The sequence below is a fragment of the Sus scrofa genome, chromosome 9, assembly GCF_000003025.6.
Source record: "Sus scrofa isolate TJ Tabasco breed Duroc chromosome 9, Sscrofa11.1, whole genome shotgun sequence".
Classification (NCBI taxonomy): Eukaryota; Metazoa; Chordata; class Mammalia; order Artiodactyla; family Suidae; genus Sus; species Sus scrofa.
This window is the reverse complement of record NC_010451.4, coordinates 31,769,881-31,791,849: the sequence shown is the minus strand read 5'-3', so window position 1 is coordinate 31,791,849 and position 21,969 is coordinate 31,769,881. Positions and strand designations below refer to the sequence as shown.

General features: G+C 37.4%; 1 protein-coding gene across 1 annotated transcript in view; it reads right to left on the bottom strand.

Annotated features, from left to right (window-relative positions):
* Positions 1–21,969, bottom strand: part of ARHGAP42 (Rho GTPase activating protein 42) — a 279,145-nt gene that overhangs the window by 207,881 nt on the left and 49,295 nt on the right. Inside the window, exon 2 of the mRNA XM_021062699.1 lies at positions 604–699. Coding sequence (XP_020918358.1) covers positions 604–699 — 96 coding nt within the window. The remainder of the gene's footprint in view (positions 1–603; positions 700–21,969) is intronic.

The window sequence follows — 21,969 nt, the reverse complement described above, 5'->3', positions numbered from 1 at the left end:
CAGGATCCCAGCCTCGTCTGTGACCACAGCTCACAGAAACACCGGATCCCTGACCCACTGAGTAAGGTAAAGGATCAAACCCACATCCTCATGGATATTAGAATTGTTTCCACTGTACCATGACGGGAACTCCCAGTAATTTTCTTAAGGAAAAAAACACAGCACTCAACTTTTTTATTATTATGGCCACACCTTTGGCACCTGGAAGGTCCGGGGCTAGGGGTTGAACTGGAGCTGCAGCTGCAGGCCTATGCCACAACCACAGCAATGCTGGATCTGAGCCACATCTGCAACCAACACCACAGCTTATGGCAATGCAGGATCCTTAACCCACTGAGTGAAGCCAGTGATCAAAGCCACATATTCACAGAGACAAGGTTGGGTCCTTAACCCACTGAGCTAAAGGGGAACTCTCAGAGCTCAATTTTAAAATAAATTATAATATTTGCCTCAGCAACCAAAAATTGCCCTTATACATTTATCGGTTAGAATATTTTACATGTTTAGTATTAGGGTGTGTGAATCTGTGTGATTTCAATGAAGTCACTATCTTAAGTAAAACTAAAATTATTACTTAGCATATTTACTAGAAGCAATACTCACCGATACTAATTTCATCATCTGTTTCAGCATCACCAATACATTCAAACTGGAAATCTTGCAATGACTGGGAAAATTTCTGTACTGCCATAGACAGATCTGTAATTAAAAGAGAAAAATAGTAAGTCGAAGGTACCATGGCATACTTGAGTCTCCAAATCTAATATTATATAACTTTGATGCTAATACTTTATTAACTAGAACTTTTTAAATACCAGCTTGACAAATTTAAGCAGAATTTAAATAGATGACTAAAGAAATATTTTAGACAGTAGATCTGCTCTGCTTCCAAGGGGATTTGCCCTTTTAAGAAAGTTTTGGGGGCCGTTGTGTATTATCTGGAAGCCAAATTCCCAAAGTCTTTATAAAGAATTACCATTCACTCCCTATAAATGGAGCATTTATCTAAAAAAAATGTGATAAATTCATTTGAGTAATAAAAAAAAAAAAAAGGAAGAAGAAGAAGGAAGGCTACTGAGGTTGCTGGTGGGGGGAAAAAAGCAGCAAACTTCTGATTAGAAAGGGTCACTGATGTTATTCTATACAGATCATAGAGCAGATAAGAATGTATTTCTACCAATAAACACATTCTCCTTCTAAGGTGAAAGGCCACCTGAAAAGTTGTTTACGAATAACCTTGTGATTTATAGGAGACTAAACCTACTCCTTAGTCCTGGCTTCAGTCTGAACAAAGTCCAGAATGTGACTAAATCCAGAAGAAGAATTCTCTTTATTCATGGAAAGAATAAAGAAAAGCCCAGAATAATGAGAAGTAAATCCCTGGGAGGCAAAAGCCTGGGATCCAACCTAACAGTGATTAAGAATGCAGACTCTGGAGCCAGGCAGCCTGGGTTGAAATCCAAGTCCCGTCATTTACTCATTGTGTGACCTTGGGCAAATTTTTTAACTCCTCTGGGCCTCTGTTTCCTCATCGGTAAAGACTGAATAACAGTGGTGTAACCATCTTGCAGAGCTGTTTTGAGGATTAAGTAAGTTAACATTTGCAAAGCATTTAGAACAGAGCCTGGCACTTAATAAGCACTAAGTTTATTAAACAAAATTAAAAAGAAATCAGTCTGACAGTGCAGCAGCAGGGGAGCTTTAAAGGTCCCACCTCTCGGAGCTACTGTGATCATCCATACCAACCCTTCACAGGAGTCTGCACTGGTAGGAAAATGGGTTTTTTGGTTTTTTTTTTGAAATTCACTCTACATTTCATTTAATGTTATCCTCCTGTGTGTTCAAGTCTGATACCCTGAATGCTTAACATTTAATACAATAGGACCTGACAAAGACTCTCTCCTTGACAAACCTTTAGTCATTGCTCCTCCAAGCCCTCTTCTTGACCAGGCTTTACCATGGCTCCCTATCCTCACTGGGTCTACAAAGCCCAGTTTTAGCAAAAATTCTGCTAGTCAGTTTAGAGAGAATCCCCCACCCTGGATATCTGATCAAATTCCCCATCCTCCACCTTTGATGCTGAAGTCTTTGACCTGCTTCACCAAGAATCGTCCTATTCCTTTTTTTTTTTTTAGACTCCGCATACAAGAGATATCATGTGATATTTGTCTTTCACTGTCTGATACTAAGATTATCACTTAGTATGATAATCTGTAGGTCCATCCATGTTGCTGCAAATGGCATTATTTCATTCTTTTTTATGGCTGAATAATATTTCATTATATATATGTACCACATCTTCTATCTCCATTCATTCATGATGGACATAAATGCTTCTTCCATAATAATATATATTTATTATTTTTGAAAACCTAAAGTAATTCTCTATCCACTGACAGCTACTCCTCTACCTCGGCCCACTGCTGCCCAATTTTCTATGACTATAAATCACCATTTGTTCTTGCTGCATTCAGCGTGGAGCCTGAATTCTCTCCCCAATTACAATATACTTTTGACATCCACAGCAATAGTCCTGAATAAAATCCTCCTTACCATTTTAACTAGTATCAGAATCATTTGTTCATTATAAGAAGAACTGTGGACCGAAGCCTAAATGTAACACCCGGACTTAATGTGGTAACCCACCAAATGAAACCCCAAGCCCATGCACCAATCACATTAAGCACCCATGAGTGAATAGGTCTCCAAACCTGAGGGTCACTTGATGTACCACCATGAACCAAGAACTCACCAACAACAATCCTAAAAACTATAGGTCTCGAGTCTCAGAGAAACTTTTAAAATGCACACAAAAAAAAAAAAAAAAAAAAAAAAAAAAAAAAAAAAAAAAAAAAAAAAAAAAAAAAAAAAAAAAAAAAAAAAAAAAAAAACAACAGAATCTAAAAGGTACTGTCTTATGAGCAAAAAAACTAAGATGAGACACATTCATTTTAAATCTATTTTAAAAGAAAAATAAATTAAAAAAAAAAAAAAAAAAAAAAAAAAAAAAAACAAAAAAAACACACACAGCAGAGACAGATTTTTTTTAATCTTCTTTGAAAAATAAATTGAAAATTCTCTGGAAAGAGGATATTACCACTTATAGACTAACACCTCTTCCCAAAAGAAGGGGTAAAAATTTGGGGACCAACTGCCCATAACACTTAAGAGGTACTTTAAGAGAATAAAAAGGTCTATCAGCTTAAGAATGATTCCACTTTGCACTCCCAGGAAGAAAAATGAAAAGAGCCTCCTTAGGGGATTATTAGCCAATAAGAAAAACAAAGGCTTCATCAGAACTAGACCTCATCAATTGGCTGTGAGGCCCTGGACAATCTTATCCTTCACAAGACCTGTTTTTCTTACCTATGCAACAGAGAAGGACTACTTATCTCATAGGATTGTGACAGACTCAATGAAGTCTGAGCCTGGTATGTACTAGGCAACTCAATAAATGGCATCAATGTTATCTTTTAAGCCCACAGCTTAAAAGGTGGGAACGGTTACCGGCATGCCAGACAGAAGAGCCCTATGTGTGCAAAAGTAGGCATTTACCTGATAGTGCATAGCTCTGGCTAAGGATAAAGAGATCAAAATATCTATATCAAATGTGATGAGAGACTGAAGAAGAAGAGGAAGAAGAAGAAGAAGACCTCAGGATAATTTAAGCCATCCTGGTAAGTGGGTGCTCTCCTCAAGACTTGAGAAAAGCATTCTACTTAAGGTTCCTTTATTTTTCCATGTACAATATAAAGGCCTTATGCTCAACTGGATTTGAAGTCACAGGTGGAATTCCTACAGCAGAGGTGGGGTCATCGCTAATACAGGTGGATCAGGATGCTTAGGAATCTTGCAACAGCTAGCCTTCCTTCTCTTCCCTCATCACAAGTTCCTTTGAGTTTCCCCTCAAAACTCAATAAGCTATCTGGATGCTTTGCCCTAGGGAACTTCGGACACAAGCCCCCACAACTAACCATTTCTTCCTAGGCCATCCTTTGCTTCCTATGGCCTTGCTCCTTGACTGAGAAAGGTCAGCTGCTTCGCCCTCTCACTGAGGTCACGGAGAGTACACTATAAAAATCCCCATTCCCAAACACTGTCAATATAACCAAGTGACTGAGTGGAGGCTCTAGTGGCAGATGACATGGGTTAACTTCCTGCTTCCACCAATCAGTGGCATGATTGTGGTGAGCAGGCTTCATAACCTTTCTGTACCCCATTGGTTAAGTGGAATAAAACCCATCTCCAAGGGTTACTGTGAGGAGTAAACGAGTTAATATAGATGAAGCACTAAGAACAGTGTCTGACACAGAGCTAAGGATTAAAATGTATTGGCTCTTTCCATTCTGAGCATCTCAGAAAAGAAAGGAAAAGGTAAAATTTCGGGAACGAAAGTGGCAGCTATTAGACCTCAGATACCTTGGAAAGTGTTCAGTAAAACGGTCTATTGATTGAAGTTTCAAATTCTTTCTTGGTGCACTGCATGCATCATACTGTGATAGAGAGCTTGATTATTCAGTATTTCTGTGTAAGAGATGAGTGTCTCTTTCAACGCTGGATGGAATCAAGAATGCAGGAATGATTCCTTCACAGTCCCTTCTGAAGCATAATGAGACAGGTCTATACAAGAAAACACGGTTCTCAACTAGTCCAGATAATTTCAAAAATAAAAGGAAAGTTCAAAAAATGACTGATTTTCAACTTCAAGTGTCTGGGTTCCTGATTTTCCTTTTATTTTTTTTTTTCTCACATTTCCAAAAACCAAAGTAATGATGAGGTCAAAAATGTGACCAAGGTAAAGAACTTATGATATTTTCCAGCAGTCATATTGCTCAATCTGAAAAAATGAGAAATCCAGCTCACACTTATAATCTTGGCTCCATCTCATACTGAGTGCAATTCTGAACCAGAAAGTGCCACACCTCCCACTGACTTACGACTCCATGGGATACACTCTTCCCTAATTGTCTAAAGTTTCTAAACAATGGTTTGATGCACAAAACAGAAGTACTGGTCCGAAATCCTTATAAATAAAACTGATTCACATCTGATTATACAGACCTTGCATTTATAACTTAAGTTCTTAAAGTTTATGTTGAATTTTAAAGTGTCGAACTGTGTAATGACAGAATCCACATTTCTCTTCAAGTACAAAAAAAGATAAAGGGTATAAAACATGACAAGCAGGGAATCTAATACAGGCAAGAGTGTCTCTTTCTCCCCATTTCTACCCAACAATTAGAACATGAGAACAAACAAGGAAAAGATTCCAGCCAGAGTCATCCTGGCCACATTCTAAGATGAAGTGGGAAGAGTAATACTTAACTAGAGAGAAAGCTGTACATAGTTAAAATGCTACAAGTACCACTCATATCACATCCTTTCTATTTGCTTAACCTCCAAGTTAAGAACAGGTTGTCTTCACATGTATTCACATAACTTGGAAGAAGTTATAATGGGCTTTAATTAGTGAGCAATGTTTTCATATCAAAGAGTTAACCCATAGCACCCACTATTAGATGATGCTAATGAAACACTAAAACTTCATTTCATTAGAAACACTTCAACCTCATTAGAAAAATGCAGAACACTTAGTAGATGTTTAATTATAACTCTTCTTATACATACATAGACTTAAGAGCTGGAGTTACCTGTTACTTTAGAATTGTTAATGGAAGGACTTTTACAATGTTAGCTATGAAAATGAACTCTATGTCAGAACAAGTACAACCAGCGAGCCCATTGGTCTAAGGCAGTCTTTCGTGAAATCTACTTGCTCCAGGATTAGATTTAAGCAAGACTCACAGAAGGAGACATATGTGTCATAGATTTATCATCTTCACACTACCGTGTAGAGAACAGACATATGAAGCTATGGGCATACAAAGGTAAAAACAGGATACATCCTTCCCCCCAAAAGGGCACAGTCCAGTACAGACATGAGGTATATGAATCAATCATATCAGAGGACATTCATTCTTGTACTTTCTGGTGTCACAAGATAACTGAATAACATTCTAGGTGTTAAGCTTCTTAAAAATAGGTATATATTCTTCATCTCTCTCCACCCTTAGTGTCCAAAAGAAATCAGACAAAAAAGAGACCAGACCAGAGAGACCAGAGAGAGAAAAGTGTATGCCAAGTACCAACGCATTCATAACATAAGAATTCACTGTAGATAAATTACTGAAAAGCTTATGCTACTAGAAACATGCATGAGTATAACTGCAAGTCTTAACTTAATTAAAAAAAAAAACATACTTTACACACAAGACTATGTCAAGGAATTACCAAATAAGCTTTGATTTTTAATACCTGCATTTGTCTTTAATGTTTTCATAGAGAACAAGCGTCAGATGGTTAAATGGAGAAAAGCACAGAGGAAAAGCACACTGGGTATGCAGCAAACTATAAGAAAATACAATAACTTTTTGTCAATAAGAATCATTCCTATGGCTCTTATTTGTACAAAGTTTGAATATGCCCATTTTACTATCTTCTATTATTCCTAAGTGGCTAGAAAATAACAGTTAAAGTAAAACTATCACTATTTGCAGATGGCATGATACCATACGTAGAAAATCCTAAAGACATTACCAGAAAACAGAGTTCATCAATGAATTTGGTAAAGTTGCAGGATACAAAATTAATACACAGAAATCTATTGCATTTCTACATACTAACAATGAATGATCAGAAAGAGAAATTGGGGAGTTCCTGCTGTGGTGCAGTAGGTTAAGACTCTCACTGCAGCAGCTCAGGTAGGTCACTGCAGAGATGCAGGTTCCATCCCCAGCCTGAAGCAGTGAGTTAAAGGATCTGGCATTGTCACAGCTATGGCACAGATTGCAGCCGCAACTAGGATTCAATTCTAGCCTGGGAATTTCTATGTGCTGTGGGTGCGGCCACAAAGAGAAAAAAAGAGAGAGACATTAGAAAACAATCCCATTTACCACTGCATCAAAAAGGAAAAAATACCTAGGAATAAACCTATCTAAAGAGACCAGTACTCTGAAAACTATAAGACACTAAGGAAAGAAATCAAAGATGATACAAACAGATGGAATGATATATCATGCTCTTAGATTAGAAGAATCAATACCGTTAAAATGACTATACCACCCAAGGTAATCTACAGATTCAATGCAATACCTATCAAGTTACCAATGACATACCTCACAGAACTAGAACAAAATATTTTAAAACTTGTATAGAAACACAAAACACCCAGAATAGCTGAAGCAATCTTGAAAAAGAAAAGTGAAACTGGAGGAATCGGTCTTCCTGATTTCAGACTATACAAAGCTACAGTCATCAAAACAGCATGGTACTGGCGCAAACACAGAAATACAGACCAACAGAACAAGATAGAAAGCCCAGAAACAAACTCAAGCACAAATGGTCAATTTATCAATTAAAAAGCAGGCAAGAACCTACAGTGGAGGAAATAGAGTCTCTTCAATAAGCGGTGCTGAGAAAACTGGACAAGTTCATGTAAAAGAATGAAATTAGAACACCCTCTAACACTACACACAAAATGGATTAAAGATCTAAATGTAAGGCAGATATTGTAAAACTCCTAAAGGAAAACAGAGGCAGAACACTCTGACATATATTGCAACAGTATCTTATTTGATCCATCTCCTAGAATAACGAAAATAAAAACAAAAATAAACCAATCATACCTGATTAAACTTAAAAGCTTTTACACAGGAAAGGAAACCATTAGCAAAACAAAAAGACAACCCACAGAATGGGGAAAAAAAACTGTGCAAATGAGGCACTAATCTCCAAAATATACAAACATCTCATGGAGCTTTGTATCAAAATAAATAAATAAATAAATAAATGGGCAGAAGATCTAAAAAGACATTTCTCCAGAAGACAAACAGATGGCCAAAAAAACACATGAAAAGATGCTCAATATCACTAATTATTAGAGAGATTCAAGTCAAAACTACAATAAAGTATCATCTCACCATTCGGAATGGCCATCATAACGCTGGAGGGATGTGGAGAAAAGAGAACCCTCCTATACTGTTGGTGGGAATGTAAGCTGATGCAACCACTATCAAGGGCAGTGTGGAGGTTTCTTAAAAAACTAAATATAGAACTACTATATGATCTAGCAATCCCACTCTTAGGCATATATCCAGATAAAACTATAAAAAAAGGAGACGGAAGGGAGGGGAAAGGGTTACTGATATTACCAACTAAAGAGGAATCTTCCTGGAGTTCCCATTGAGGCTCAGTGGGTTAAGGACCTGATGTTGTCTCTATGAGGATGAAGGTTTGATCCCTGGCCTCACTCAGTGGGTTAAGGATCCAGCATTACTAAAAGCTGGGACCCCGGCTGGTCTTAGGTCATAGATGCTGCTCGGATCCAGTGTTGCTGTGGCTGTGGCATAGGTCTGTAGCTGCAGCTGTGATCTGACCACTGGCCTGGGAACTTTCATATGCTGCAGGTGGGAGGAAAAGGAGGAAGGGAGGGAGGGAGAAAAAAGGAAGAGATGAAGGGAGAAAGGGGAGGAGGGAGGGAGAAAGGAGGGAAATGTCTTCCTGAAGAAGGTCCAGGACCAAGTTTGGTACTAGCAATCAGTTAATAAATATAGGCTGAGCTAAGTGAAGTGAATTGTGTGACTTACAATAACAGAATCAAGGAATTCTCTTTCCTTGAAGACCTAGAGAAACACTGCCATGTAGCAGCAGCCATGTCCATGGGAAGTCATGGGAGACAGAATCATGAGAGGGTAATGGGGCACTGACGCTCTTCTGTATCCCCCTGCAAATGCAAAAAAGCACAGACTACTCTAAGCCACTAAATGAACTTCCTCTACTCTAGCCTAGCTTTAGACGGCCTTTTTCACTTCTACACCAGATGTGTACTGGGGTCGTATCCTGTTCTGCAGTGGATACACCCACCCTCTGGCAGGCAATACAAGTCAAAGCATCTGTTTTCGGTGATGAACTAAAGTCTAATGTGAGGAATGTGCTCAGATATGGGAGGAAGTCATTCCTTAGAATCAATCATTCTTTCATGTCATGGTGTGCACAAGACTCAGACAGACATGGATGCCAATTCAGGGACCACCACTCACTATGATATGTCTTAGAGCAAGCACTTAGGTTCTCTCAATCTCAGGCTCCTCACATACAGAAGATACTAATCTCTTACAAGACAGTCATGAATATTACATGAAATGGACTTAGCACAGTTTTTGGTTCAGAATAGAAACTTGAAATTCTGGTTCTCAACAAATGTTAACTATTAAACCACTATTTATTATGATGGCAATTGCAGAAATGAAATATTTTCATTGTAAGCATAACATATTTAATCTGTGTATTAAGTTACTATCTTCAGGAAACCAGTGAAAATAAATAGTGGTGCTGGCCTCTAATGAAGACCAAAGAGTTTGTAATCCCATAAATGATATGTGTCTGGCAAGCAGTTCCAGAAGATTCCAGCCTAAAAACAACAAACAGGAACCAACACTTGGCCAGATTTTATCCACAGTTTCTATAAAGCTACAAATTCCATAAAAATTAAAAATGAAAAACCACAAAGACTGTACTATTGCTACAACCCAAGTTAAAAATAGCAAGTTCAAAGCATGAAATAAACTACCCATCTTCCCACCCTGGGGGAAAAAACTTGGGAGGGGGAGAGTAAAGAAACAAAGGCACAATGCAGTTTCCCCGAATTCTCTTCCTGCCTCACTAGACATTCCTTTGCTGCCTCTCTAGGGATTTCTCTTCTTCACACTCTCTTTCAGGAGGGTTTATCTTTAGCCACCTTGTTTCAGCTCAATACGTGTTCTCTTTTGAAAAGTACTATCTGTGTATCTATACGCAGGTATCCCTCAAGTGGTGATTACAGTTTCAATGCTGGAATTCCAAGCAAAATTCTATAAAATATCCCCCCTGCCTTTGATTTAACAAGAAATACTGCGTTATCCAACATGGAAGATAACCAAGCTTGCAGTTTTCCTAAGCTTCGCAGCAACGCAGGCATAGCCTGGCATGTTTTCCTGGACTTCCTTGGTCTACCTTCACATGCACAACTTCTTCCTTAGTCCAGTGATTGTTTGGACATGGCTGGACATTGTTTGCTACAACTTATGCTCTTATCAACAGATTTGGTAAAGGAAAGTGCTTACTGGAAAGTGTTTGGTATTCTAGCTTCACTCCCAGTCCTCTTTTCTCCTGACTACCTGAAGTATATACCTACCCAAATAATGACTTTGGAAGAACATTTGGTGTTACTTTATCTTTCATGTCACATATCAGCCTATTTCCAACTCTGAGAACTTACTTCCTTTTGCTATCAGGTCCTTTTTAGTCTCAGATGCCAAACACATTTATTATAAAATCATGATTTGACTAGTTTAATTTCCTTTTCAAAGCATCACACTAAATTGTTGCCCACTAGGCAACCTACCCAGTTTGGGCCAGGTTCTAGGCTAATATTCAAGCATATTATCTTTACTTTTCAGGCCATATTTTTTCTCAAACTGGTTTTTGCATCTTCAGTATTCCAGCCAAACTGATCTAAACTTCAGCTGTCTCAACATCCACGAAGTCATTCTTTAGGTTGGAAACAGCCTTTTACTTCTGCTGTGATCTTCAAATGTCTTCAAATAAATTAGTACTCACAGTTCCACTGTGAAGCTGGATTATACTTTACAAGAGCAGTTGGCTATACTTGAGGAGGGTGCATGTAGCTTCCTTTAGTCCTTTAGAGTACCTTTAAGACCTAACACTTTCTAGATTAATCCAAAAACACCCTAAAGAATCCAGTCAGGACAACACATCTGCTGATTGACAGATACCAAATACTAACAACAATGTGTCATGTCAGGAGTTCACAAAACCATGGATACTTTCAGTGTATCTTCCTGGTACTATAACTTTTATTAGAAAACTGGAGAGAATGGAGTTCCCACTGTGGCTCAGTGGGTTAAGAACCCGAGCAGTATCCATGAGGTTGTGGGTTCAATCCCTGGCCTTTCTCAGTGGGTTAAGGATCTGGCATTGATACAAGCTGCGGTGTAGATCACAGATGGAGCTCAGATACGGTTTGCTGTGGCTGTGGCATACGCCGGCAGCTGTAGCTCTGATTTGACCCCTAACCTAGGAACTTCCATATGCTGCAGGTGTGGTCATAAAAAAAAAAAAAAGAAGAAAAGAAAACTGGAGAGAAGAAAGCTAAGTAGTTTTATATTTTTTTAAAACACACATATTGCTAGTATAGCAGACTTTATGTGAATTAACTTTTATCTTGCTATTTCCATCAAAGCAGCCAGTTTGGGCCAGGTTCCAGACTACTAAAGGTACATTTTCCCCTTCCTCTGACAGAAAATTCTGAAGTACTATATTACTATAATCTAGCTCCTTGTTGAGTGCCTACTGTCATAACCTACATTACAATTTTATTACATTTTATACTTATTTGTTTCTAAGTCCCGTAACCCTCACCAAAGATTACGCTGAGGGAGGGCAGAGAACCTCCCCAGTTGCCATAGCCTCCAGCACAGGGCAGTGTGAATAAATATAGGAGGCTGTCAAACAGAATAGAATGCAGGAATTCAGGGTATTTAGGAAACGTAAACTAAGGCCTTTCCAGGATGGGCAAAGAGCAATTAGAGATAAGAAGCCAGGTGGTTAGACTCAGACCTGCCTCTAGCGATAGAAGGTGCTCTGGGAACCAAGAAGCCCCCAGCAAACAAACCAGCCTAAGGATCTGGCCATCAAGTCAAGCAGATGAGATGGGAGGGCCAGAGAGAATGAGAAAGTTCTTTCATTTAAGAACTGTTGGCAAACTTTGCAAACAGCAAGCAGTATAAGCTGACAGAAGTAGCCCAGATATTTTAGGTGGTAGCCTAAACATCTCAACATTGCTTTACTACACCTATGTTAAGTTTATCTCTCAAGACTTAAAAATATACTCATCATTATATGACGGTGGCAAATTTAATGCAGCCAAAGAGCCTGCCAACGAAGGAAACACTAAAGTGACACAAACATCTTAGTCCCTTGTCTCTATTCCAAAAGGTAAAATTACCATTTACTTAAGTGCATTTTCCCATCAGCAGTTTAGCACACACTATTAATAAAAGTTATACAACCCTCATATTGTTTCTAATGAAACTTCAAAGTATCATCTCCGTGGTTAATAGATATCTGCATTCCAGCATTCCCTAAGAAAACACTGCTAGACCCAATAATGAAATCTGCTTAACCAAGCAAAGAAACAATCTAACAGACATGAACCTTCAAACATTTTCTAGGTTCAGTTTAAATGGGGTGATGAGCTTAGAATGTGGGTATCACACAAGCGGCAGGCTATGTTTATTGGGACCGCATACTTGGGTTTTCACTATTGGATTTTTATTTTTATTTTTTTTGGCCAAGCAAAAGTATATAACATCACGTAATACCATGGCTACATATGAACATTATAATGGTTATGGCAAAATAAGTTTTTTACATAGCAGCATGACCAGCGTCCTCTTAAAGACGGGAAATATAATGAACAGTAATTGAAGGCTGAATACATAAGCCTCTGTCTTGGACAAGCTGTGGAAGTATGCTGGCATCATGCCCTGTTCTTCCAAAAAGAACAGAAAAGAACAACACTGAAAAACAGGGTTGAGCTTGGGCTGCCAGGGAAGTAGGGGCACAAAGATCATTATTCTCCATTTACACAATGTTTTTTGTAAGTTGTTTTCAATAAACTTACTATCCCACATGTTTACAGACTTCATTTTTCTGCTGTCCTATCCCATTTTGAAAAATTAAAGCAATGTTTCAGGCAATTTCAGGAAAACTTACATTTTAACACTGTAGTTTCTATTCCGTATCTTTAGAGCCAGCACTCCATCTTATCTTTAAGGTATCAAACAGAGATAATTTTGGTGGGATACATTATTTTATTACTTTTTTGTTCGACTTTAAATTCCAGGTGTTCTGCTCTTAATAAGTTGACTTACTACAGCCATATCATTATCTTAAATACATGATGAGATTTTTCAAATCATATTTATATTCCTTATCTCAATGGAACCCTACTGGGCAAACAGACTGAGTGGGTAATTATCAATATTTTTACAGATGAGAAAACAAAGGCCTAAAGTTAAGTGATTTTTTCCAAGCAACAGAATCAGAACCGGAACCTTAATCGCCCACATCCAGGCCAACCCTCCTCTTTCAATACCATCTTAAATAAATAATCCTCTTACACCTACAATTCTACCATACTGGGCTTAGCCTAGCAGTAAATTAAAAAAAAAAAAAAGAAAGAAAGAAAGAAAGAAAGAAAGAAAAAAAAAGCCAGGTTATTTACGTTTTAAATTAAAACTTTAACTTAAAAAAATTCCTCATTCTTATAGCTTACTGTATCTCCATTTATGTAACTAGTTTATGGTCATTATAAAAACACATTAAGTGGCTTTGAAGAAGACAGTTGAAACATACTATGCATATTATTTTTATTTTGGGGTGATCAGTTATACTCATCAAAAAACATACTCATCAAAAATAAATCTCAACTTTTTACTCCAAAAACTAAAACTCATTCACCTAAACAGCAGGCTGTTAAGCTGCCAACATACATGCACTTCAACGATCTGTACAGAGTCAGCAACTGCCTGCTGTGATTTTGAATAGCTGGGACTTTTATTTAGCAGCGAGAACTGAGGAATTCCAACTGTGTCAGCTTGTGCAACTATGTCTGGCTTTAGAGCTTCCCACACTCTGGAAGATATTATTGTCTCTAATTACTTTATTGCTGCAAATAAAGGGACTTTTCATGGAAACGATACACACAATTTATGCCAGGCTTTTATTAGACAGCACAAAGTCAGACCACGATGAGGCCACCATTCAATTCAAAATGTAAATATATATGTGGCTTTCAACTCTTCTTACCTGGTATTTTTTATTTACTTCAAAACATATTAATATTAGTTCCTCAGCTACTAAAATCTTAAGGTGTTGTAAGTATTATTTATCATAGTTCATACATTCTAAGATGCTAAACTGTAAGCCCCCTACGCAATTTTAGAGATATTAACATAAAAACTACAACTTTTGGCTCCATGAGTCCCAGGGTATCTTTAGATTTTACATTTCACGCGGTCAAACTGAAAAATGGCAAATTCTGAAGCATGTGACACTGTCAAGAAAAACGTTATCCTAACCTCAAGGAGTGAATATTCTAACGAAATAAATAGCACATAGTGCACTGCCTCCATCACTTGTTCCTATCTTTGAATGCCACAAAAACCTGACTACAGGAAAAACCTGTTTCAGAAATATACAATCTCTGCTGTTCCTAACCATTATGAGAGGGGAAGTAAGAAATCAGTTCTCTCCAGCTCAGCTTCTCATTCCGTGGACTAAAGGAAGGCTTCAAGCTACCCACTCCCTTGGGCTTGTTTCTGGGCTCCAACCCTAAAACTGGGGCCAAATGGAACTTCCGGCAGCTGTGTGCTCATGAAAATGACCCAAAAGCACCAGAAATGCTGTAACCATGGGATTGTGGGCAGTACTTTAACAAGAGCTCTCCAGATAACGAATAAGTGTGTCAGTCACTGTGGTCTCTCTATTTTCAGAGAGAAAATTGATGAGAAGAGATGTGCAACCAAGAAATGAAATTGTGGATATTGTTTCTGTTTGCTCCACATGCTCCTGGACCTTTTGTTTTTCATTTGTTGAAGTTTTATTGAAGTATAGTTGATTTACAACATGGTGATAATTTCTACTGTACAACAAAGTGATTCAGTTATACATGTGTGCACATCCATTCTCTTTCAGATTTTTTTCCCATACAGATTATCACAGAATATTGGGTAGAGTTCCCTATGCTCGACAGCAGATGCCCTTTGGCCAGTAATTCCATATACTACACTGTGCACATGCCAATCCCAAACTCCCAATCCATCCCTACCCCACCCCCACCTGCCCCCTTTGGTAACCATAAGTTTGTTTTCAAAGTCTCTGAGCCAGTTTCTGTTCTGCAAATAAGTTCATCTGTATTCTTTTCTTAGATTCCACATGTAAGTGATATCATATGATGTGTCTTTAACTGTCCAATTTCACTCAGTATGATAATCTCCCAGACCTGTCCATGTTGCTGTAAATGGCATTATTTCATTCTTTTTTATGGCTAAGTAATATGTATATATATATATATATATATCTCACATCTTCTTTATCCATTCTTCTGCCAATGGCCATTTAGAGTGCTTCCATGCCAGACCTTAATTTTCTAAGAATAAAAAATTCTCCAGAGTTCCCTGGTAGCTCAGTTGGCTAAGCAACCAGCATTGTCACTGCTATGGCTCAGGTCACTACTGCTGTGGCATGGGTTCAATCCCTGGCCCAGTAAGTTCTGCATCATGCAAGCACACCAAAAAAAAAAAAAATAATTAAATAATTCTCCATAACCTGAGACTCACATTCAGTTCCAATGCAGTGCAGTTTAGAGAGCTAGCCCATTGTGATTCAGGGTCAGTAACCTTGATGGTAAAGGAAGTAGTTTGTACACCAGTTACCACAAGGCTGAGGCACAGGTAAGCACTGTCTTCAGCTAATTAATTTAAGCTAATCATAAGAGTGAAGGATATAACCTAGACTTCTTTCTGAGAATCCCTAGAATCATACCTGTGAGTGACTAACACCTGCTACTATAACAACATTACAAAAAGTTATACTGAATATCAGACTAACTTAACATCTAACTTATTAGATCATTTCAGTGAAATTAAATGGTGTATTTCTTCAATCACAACCCCTAGAACCAAGGAAGTATTGAGCAAATAGAGGTCCCTGGGGTTTTAGCTTTACTGAACTATAAACCCAATATGTAATCAACAAATCACTTACACAAAAATGGTAACCTAAAGAACTTGAGAGCTTTTCTTCCTAAATACTTTAATGGTTATCCTGCAAACAAATCTCTGTGCAATGAATTTGCATCGTGAAGAAACTGCCTGCTTAAACAAGGGTAAATTTTAAAACTTGCATCACTTGCAACTGCAATAAATGCTCCAACAGTTAACTACAAATAATAAATTTCTTATCAAAAATGTTAAAAGGCAATAGATGAAAAAATAATGAAATGGTTCATTTTCTCAAAGCCTTAGACAATCAAAAGGTATGTATTAACTTCCTCATCTACGAAACTTCTATATCACTTGGTCTACAAAGTCCCACTTCCTATCACTTGGAAACTGATAGGTAAGAACCGGAGTGACCTGGAGCATCAAACTGTTTGATCACTAGAGTGAAGTGGAGAACAAACTTTGCAGATTAAAAATACTGAAGAGACCATTTTCTCAAACCTCAATCAAGTAGCTCTGAGGAGGGTTTGCCCACTGATCAAACCACTTAACTGAGAATCATCTCCAGATTCTAAAAGCAGTGCATGATGAATGCTGACAGTATACAAGCTAGTTAAAAAAAATCACTAAAACAAGTGAGAATTTACTTAAATGGTTTTCCTCAAATTAAGAAGAAACTAGTACTTGAACTATCTAAACAGAGCCTCATTCCCTCATCCACTTTGAGTTTTCGAATGTCACCTTCTCAGTAAGGCTTTTTCCTGAAACTATCAAACCCATAGCTGCCCCTACAGAACACAAACAGGAGCGCGTACACACACACAGGTACACACATAATAACCTCCCCCGATTTATTTTTCTTAGTAGCATTTTCACCATCTGACCTATGACATATTTCTTTGGATCTATAATTTTTTTAACAGTGGTAACACCAGTCTATAACACTGGTTTCAGGTATACATTATATTTTGACTTCTGTATACACTACAGTGTGCTCACCACCCAAAATTTAGTTTCCATCCAGTTCACCCCTTCTACCTATTTCACCCTTCCCATCCTCCATCCTTTCTGATAATAAACACTCCTGTACTCACTGTATATATTTGTTTTTGTTTTGCTCGCTCATTTGCTTTTATATTCCACATAGAGTGAAGTCATGCAGTATTTGCCTCTCTCTGACTTATTTCACTTAATACTCTCAAGATCCATCCATATTGTTGCAAATGGTAAGATTTCATATTTCCTTTTTATAGCTGAGTAGAATTCCAGTGTGTGTGTACACCATATCTTCTTTATCCATTCATCCATTAGTGGGTGCTTAATTTGTTTCATACCTTATATACCATAATTAATGTTGGGATGAATACTCAGGTATATGTATATTTTCAAAATATTGTTTTAATATCCTTTGAATGTTCCACCCAGAAGTGGAACAGCTGGATAATATGGCAGTTCTATTCTTTGTAATTTTTTGAGGAATAGGTATAAGCAGTACCTTTTAGTATACCTTTTAGATGTATTATTCATATATACACTATTCATATACATATGTGATACCATCTGCAAATAGTACAGTTGTAGCTCCTTTCCAATTTAGATGTCCTTTTTTTTTCTTGCCTAATTGCTTTGGCTAGGACTTCTAATGCTATGTGGAATTAGAGTGGCAAGAGTGGGCATCCTTGTACTGTTTCTGATATCAGAGGAATAGCTTTCGGTTTTTCACCACTGAGTATGTTCACTGTGGGATGTGGCCTGCATTATGTTGAGGTATATTCCCTCTATACCTATTTTATTGCGTTATCATCAATAAGTGCTGAATCTTGTCAAATATTGTCTGATATTTTATTGAGAATTTCTGTATCTCTGTTCATGAGAAGATTTGGCCTAGAATTCTCTTCTCTGTGTGTGTGTTTGTTTTGTTTGTTTCTTCTGTGTTTTTTGGGTTTTTTTGTCTGGTTTTTGTATCAGGGTAATGTTATCTTCATTAATTAAGTTAGGAAATGGTCTCTCCACTTCAATTTTTGGAAAGAGTTTGAGAAAGATAGGTATTAAATCTTTGACCATTTGGTAAAATTCTCCTGAGAAGCCATCGGTTCTAGAATTGGAAAGGGGAGTAGATTTTGTTGACTGTTTCCAATTTTCTAACCAGTGAATGACTGATTCAGAATTTTTATTTATAATCAGTTTTATAAGGTTGTATGATACTAAGAATTTGTCTTTCCAAGTTGTCTGATATGTTGTTGTATAGCTATTCATAATATTTTCTTATAATCCTTTATATTTCTGTGATAGCCAACATAATTCATCCTTTTTGTTTGTTTGTTTTTTTGGTTTTTTGCCTTTTCTAGGGCTACTCCTGTGGCACATGGAGGTTTCCAGGCTAGGAGTCAAATCGGAGCTGTAGCTGTCAGCCTATGCCAGAGCCACAGCAACGCGGGATACAAGATGCATATGCAACCTACACCACAGCTCACAGCAACACCAGATCCTTAACCCACTGTGCAAGGCCAGGGATCAAACCTGAAACCTCATGGTTCCTAGTCAGATTTGTTAACCACTGAGCCACAACAGGAACTCCCTATCCACTTTCGATTCTGATTTAACTTACCTTATCCTTTTCTCTTTTTTTCCTTAGTGAGTCCAGCTTAAGTTCTATCAGTTTGGTTTATCTTTTCAAAGAACCAACTTTTAGTTTCACTGATCTTTTCCATTGTCTTTTTAGCCTCTTATTTCATTAATTTCCACTCTGATCCTTATTAGTTCCTTCCTTCGGCTTACTTTAGGGTTTGTATGTTCTTCTATAGTTTATTTAGGTGTAAGGTTAGATTGTTTACTGGAGAGTTTTCTTGTTCCTTGAGATAGGCCTGACATTGCTAAAAATTTCCCTCTTAGTACTGCCTTTCCTGAGTCCACAGATTTTGGTGTGTCATATTTTCATTTTCATTTGTCCTCAGGAACTTTATTTTTATTTCTTCATTGACCCAATAGTTGTTAATTAGCATGTTGTTCAGTCTTCAGCTGTGATTTTTCCAGCTTTCTTCCGTAAGATGATTGTTCTTGTGTTGATTTCTAGTTTCACAGCAATATGGTCAGAAAAAATGCTTGAGATGATTTCAACCTTATTAAATTTTATTTATTTTTTTTTTACTGAGACTTATTTTATATCCAACATATGGTCAATTGAGAATGTTTCATGTACACTTAAAAAAGATGTGTATTCTGCTGCATTTGGAAGAAATGACATGTATAAATCTATTAAGTCCATCTGGTTTAAAGTTTCATGTAAGGCTGCTATTTTCTTTGACTTGCTGTCTGGATAATCTATACATTGATGGAAGTGCAGTGCTGAAGTCCCTCATTATTTTGTTAGTGTAAATTTCTCCCTTTTGGTCTGCTAATAATTGCTTTATATATTTTGATGCTCCTGGAGTTCCCATCATGGCACAGTGGTTAAAGAATCCGACTAGGAACCATGAGGTTGCAGGTTCGATCCCTCACCTTGCTCAGTGGGTTAAGGATCCAGCGTTGCCATGAGCTGTGGTGTAGGTTGGTGTAGGTTGCAGACGTAGCTCAGATCCCGTGTTGCTGTGGCTGTGGCGTAGGTCGGCAGCTGCAGCTCCGATTTGACCCCTAGCCTGGGAACCTCCATATGCTGCGGGAACAGCCCAAGAAATGGCAAAAAGACAAAAAAAAAAAAATATATATATATATATATATATATAAATTTGTGCTCCTATGTTAGGTACATATCTGTCATGTCTTCTTCATAAACTATTCCATTTATATTTAAGTATCCATCTTTGTCTCTTGTTACCTTTTTTGACTTGAAGTCTATTTTGCCTGATATGAATATAGCTACATCTGCTTTCTTTTGGCTGCCATCGGCATGGAATACCATCTTCCATCTCTTCATTTTCAGAGCCGGAATGAGTGTCCTGGAGGAGCATATAGTTGGGTCTTTTTTTTTTTTTATTCCATCCAGCCACTCCATGTCTTTTGATTGGTGAATTCAATCCATTTACATTTAAGGTGAATATTAATAATGAGGACTTAGTACTGCCTTTTTGTCTTTGTTTTCTGGTTGCTCTATATCATCATTGTTTTTCCTTGTGTTTCTGTCTGCCATTTTAGCTTGATGGTTTTCTGTATTTTTTCTTTTAATTTTTAATGTCTCTGCTCAAGATTTGTTTTTGTTTACTCTGAGGTTTGTGTAAAATGTCTCACAGATATGGTCCTGCACATAGCATCTTATCTTCACTTGGCTATATGGATTCTGTCTTTTTCCTGTTCCCTTTTATGTTGTCTCAAATTATCCCTTGTTATGTCTGAGTTTGTTATCAAATTGAAGTATCTATGACTATTTTTACTGTTTTATCTTTAAACTTTATAATTGTTATAGTTAAGTGTTCAATAACCTATTCCTATATTGTTGTATTTTCTGATTTTGTCTGTTTACTGCCTTATTCAAAGTTTTATATATTCTGCCTTCTCATTTTATGTAGAAGACACCTTCCAACATTTCCTTTTTTTTTTTTCTTTTTTTTTTTTTTTTTTTTTTTTTTTTTTTTTTCCTTTTTAGGGCTGTACCCACAACATATGGAAGTTCCCACAGGGGTTGAATTGGAGCTGCAGCTGCTGACTGCATAAGTTTGAGATCCAGCCACTCCTGTACCTACACCATTGTTCATGGCAACATCAGATCCTTAATGCACTGAACAAAGCCAGGGATCAAACCTGCATCCTCATAGATATTAGTCAGGTTGGTTACTACTAAGCAACAAAGGGAGCTCCAAGACATCTTTCAACATTTCCTGCAAAGGCAAGTCTAGTGGTGACAAACTCCTTCAGATTTTGTCTGTGAAAGCCTTTATTTCTTTTTTCAAATCTGAGTGATAACTTTGCTGCATGGAGTATTCTTGACTGACAGTTTTTCTCTTTCAATATTTTTGAGATCATCATTTTACTCTTTCTTAGCATGTAGAGTTTATGCTAAGAAATGAGAGTTCCTTTGTAGGTTATTGTCTTTTTTTCCTAGCTGACTTTTAAATTTTGTCTCTGCATTAACTTTTGAAAGTTTCAATATAACGTGTCTTGGAGAAGGAGTTCTCCTGGCATCATGGACTTGTATATCCAGTCCCTTCCCCATGCTTGGGAAGTTCACAGCTACTAAATAAATTCTCTGCCCCCTTCTCTTTCTCCTCTCCTTCTGGGATACCCAATATCCTTATGATGTCCTTCCTAATGAATATTTCTCATAGAATTTTTCCATTTTTCTAAATGTATTAGTTCTCTCCTTTTCTACCTATATCATTTCTAGATTTTTAGCTTTGAGCCACTGATTCTCTCTTCCATATGCTCTGTTTCCAAGGCTATGTAATATATTACTCATCTCATTTACTGAGTTTTTCAGCTCTAGAATTTGATTCTTTTTTAAAGTTTTAATCTCTTTGGTAAAGTATTCCTTCTATTCATCTATTCATTAGTTTTATTTCTTTTTTAAGGCCACATATGCCACATATGAAAATTCCCAGGCGAGGGGTCAAATCAGAGCCTTAGCTTCAGGTCTATGCCACAGCAACTCCAGATCCTAGCCACATCTGGCACATATGCCACAACCTGCAGCAACACCAGATCCTTAACTCAGTGAGTGAGACCAGGGATCAAATCTACATCCTCACAAAAACTATGCTGGATTCTTAAAGCACTGAGCCACAATGGGAACTCCAGTTTTATTTACGAAATCACTTAAGTACTTTTCTGAGTTTTCTTGTAGCTTGTTGAGTTTCCTCATGACAGCTATTTTGAATTTTCTGTAAGTTAGATCACAATAGTCTGACTTTGAGTGTGATTTCTGGGAAATTATCATTTCTTTTCTGGATACCACGGGTACTGTGATTTTTTATAGTACTTGATGAATTGTTTCTCTGGCCTTTGAAGTAGTGCATTTGAAGTAGTGAACACCTTTCTTCTTTAGGTAAAGCCTTTTTGATTTGATCCTAACAACTCAACGGGTTAGTAATTAGAAGCCTCTCTTTTGTTTTTCAGTAGATGGTGCTATAACATAGGTTTCTGGTTTCTCTTACCTGACTGCCTATGGCTCTATTTCAGAATCAGCACTCTCCAT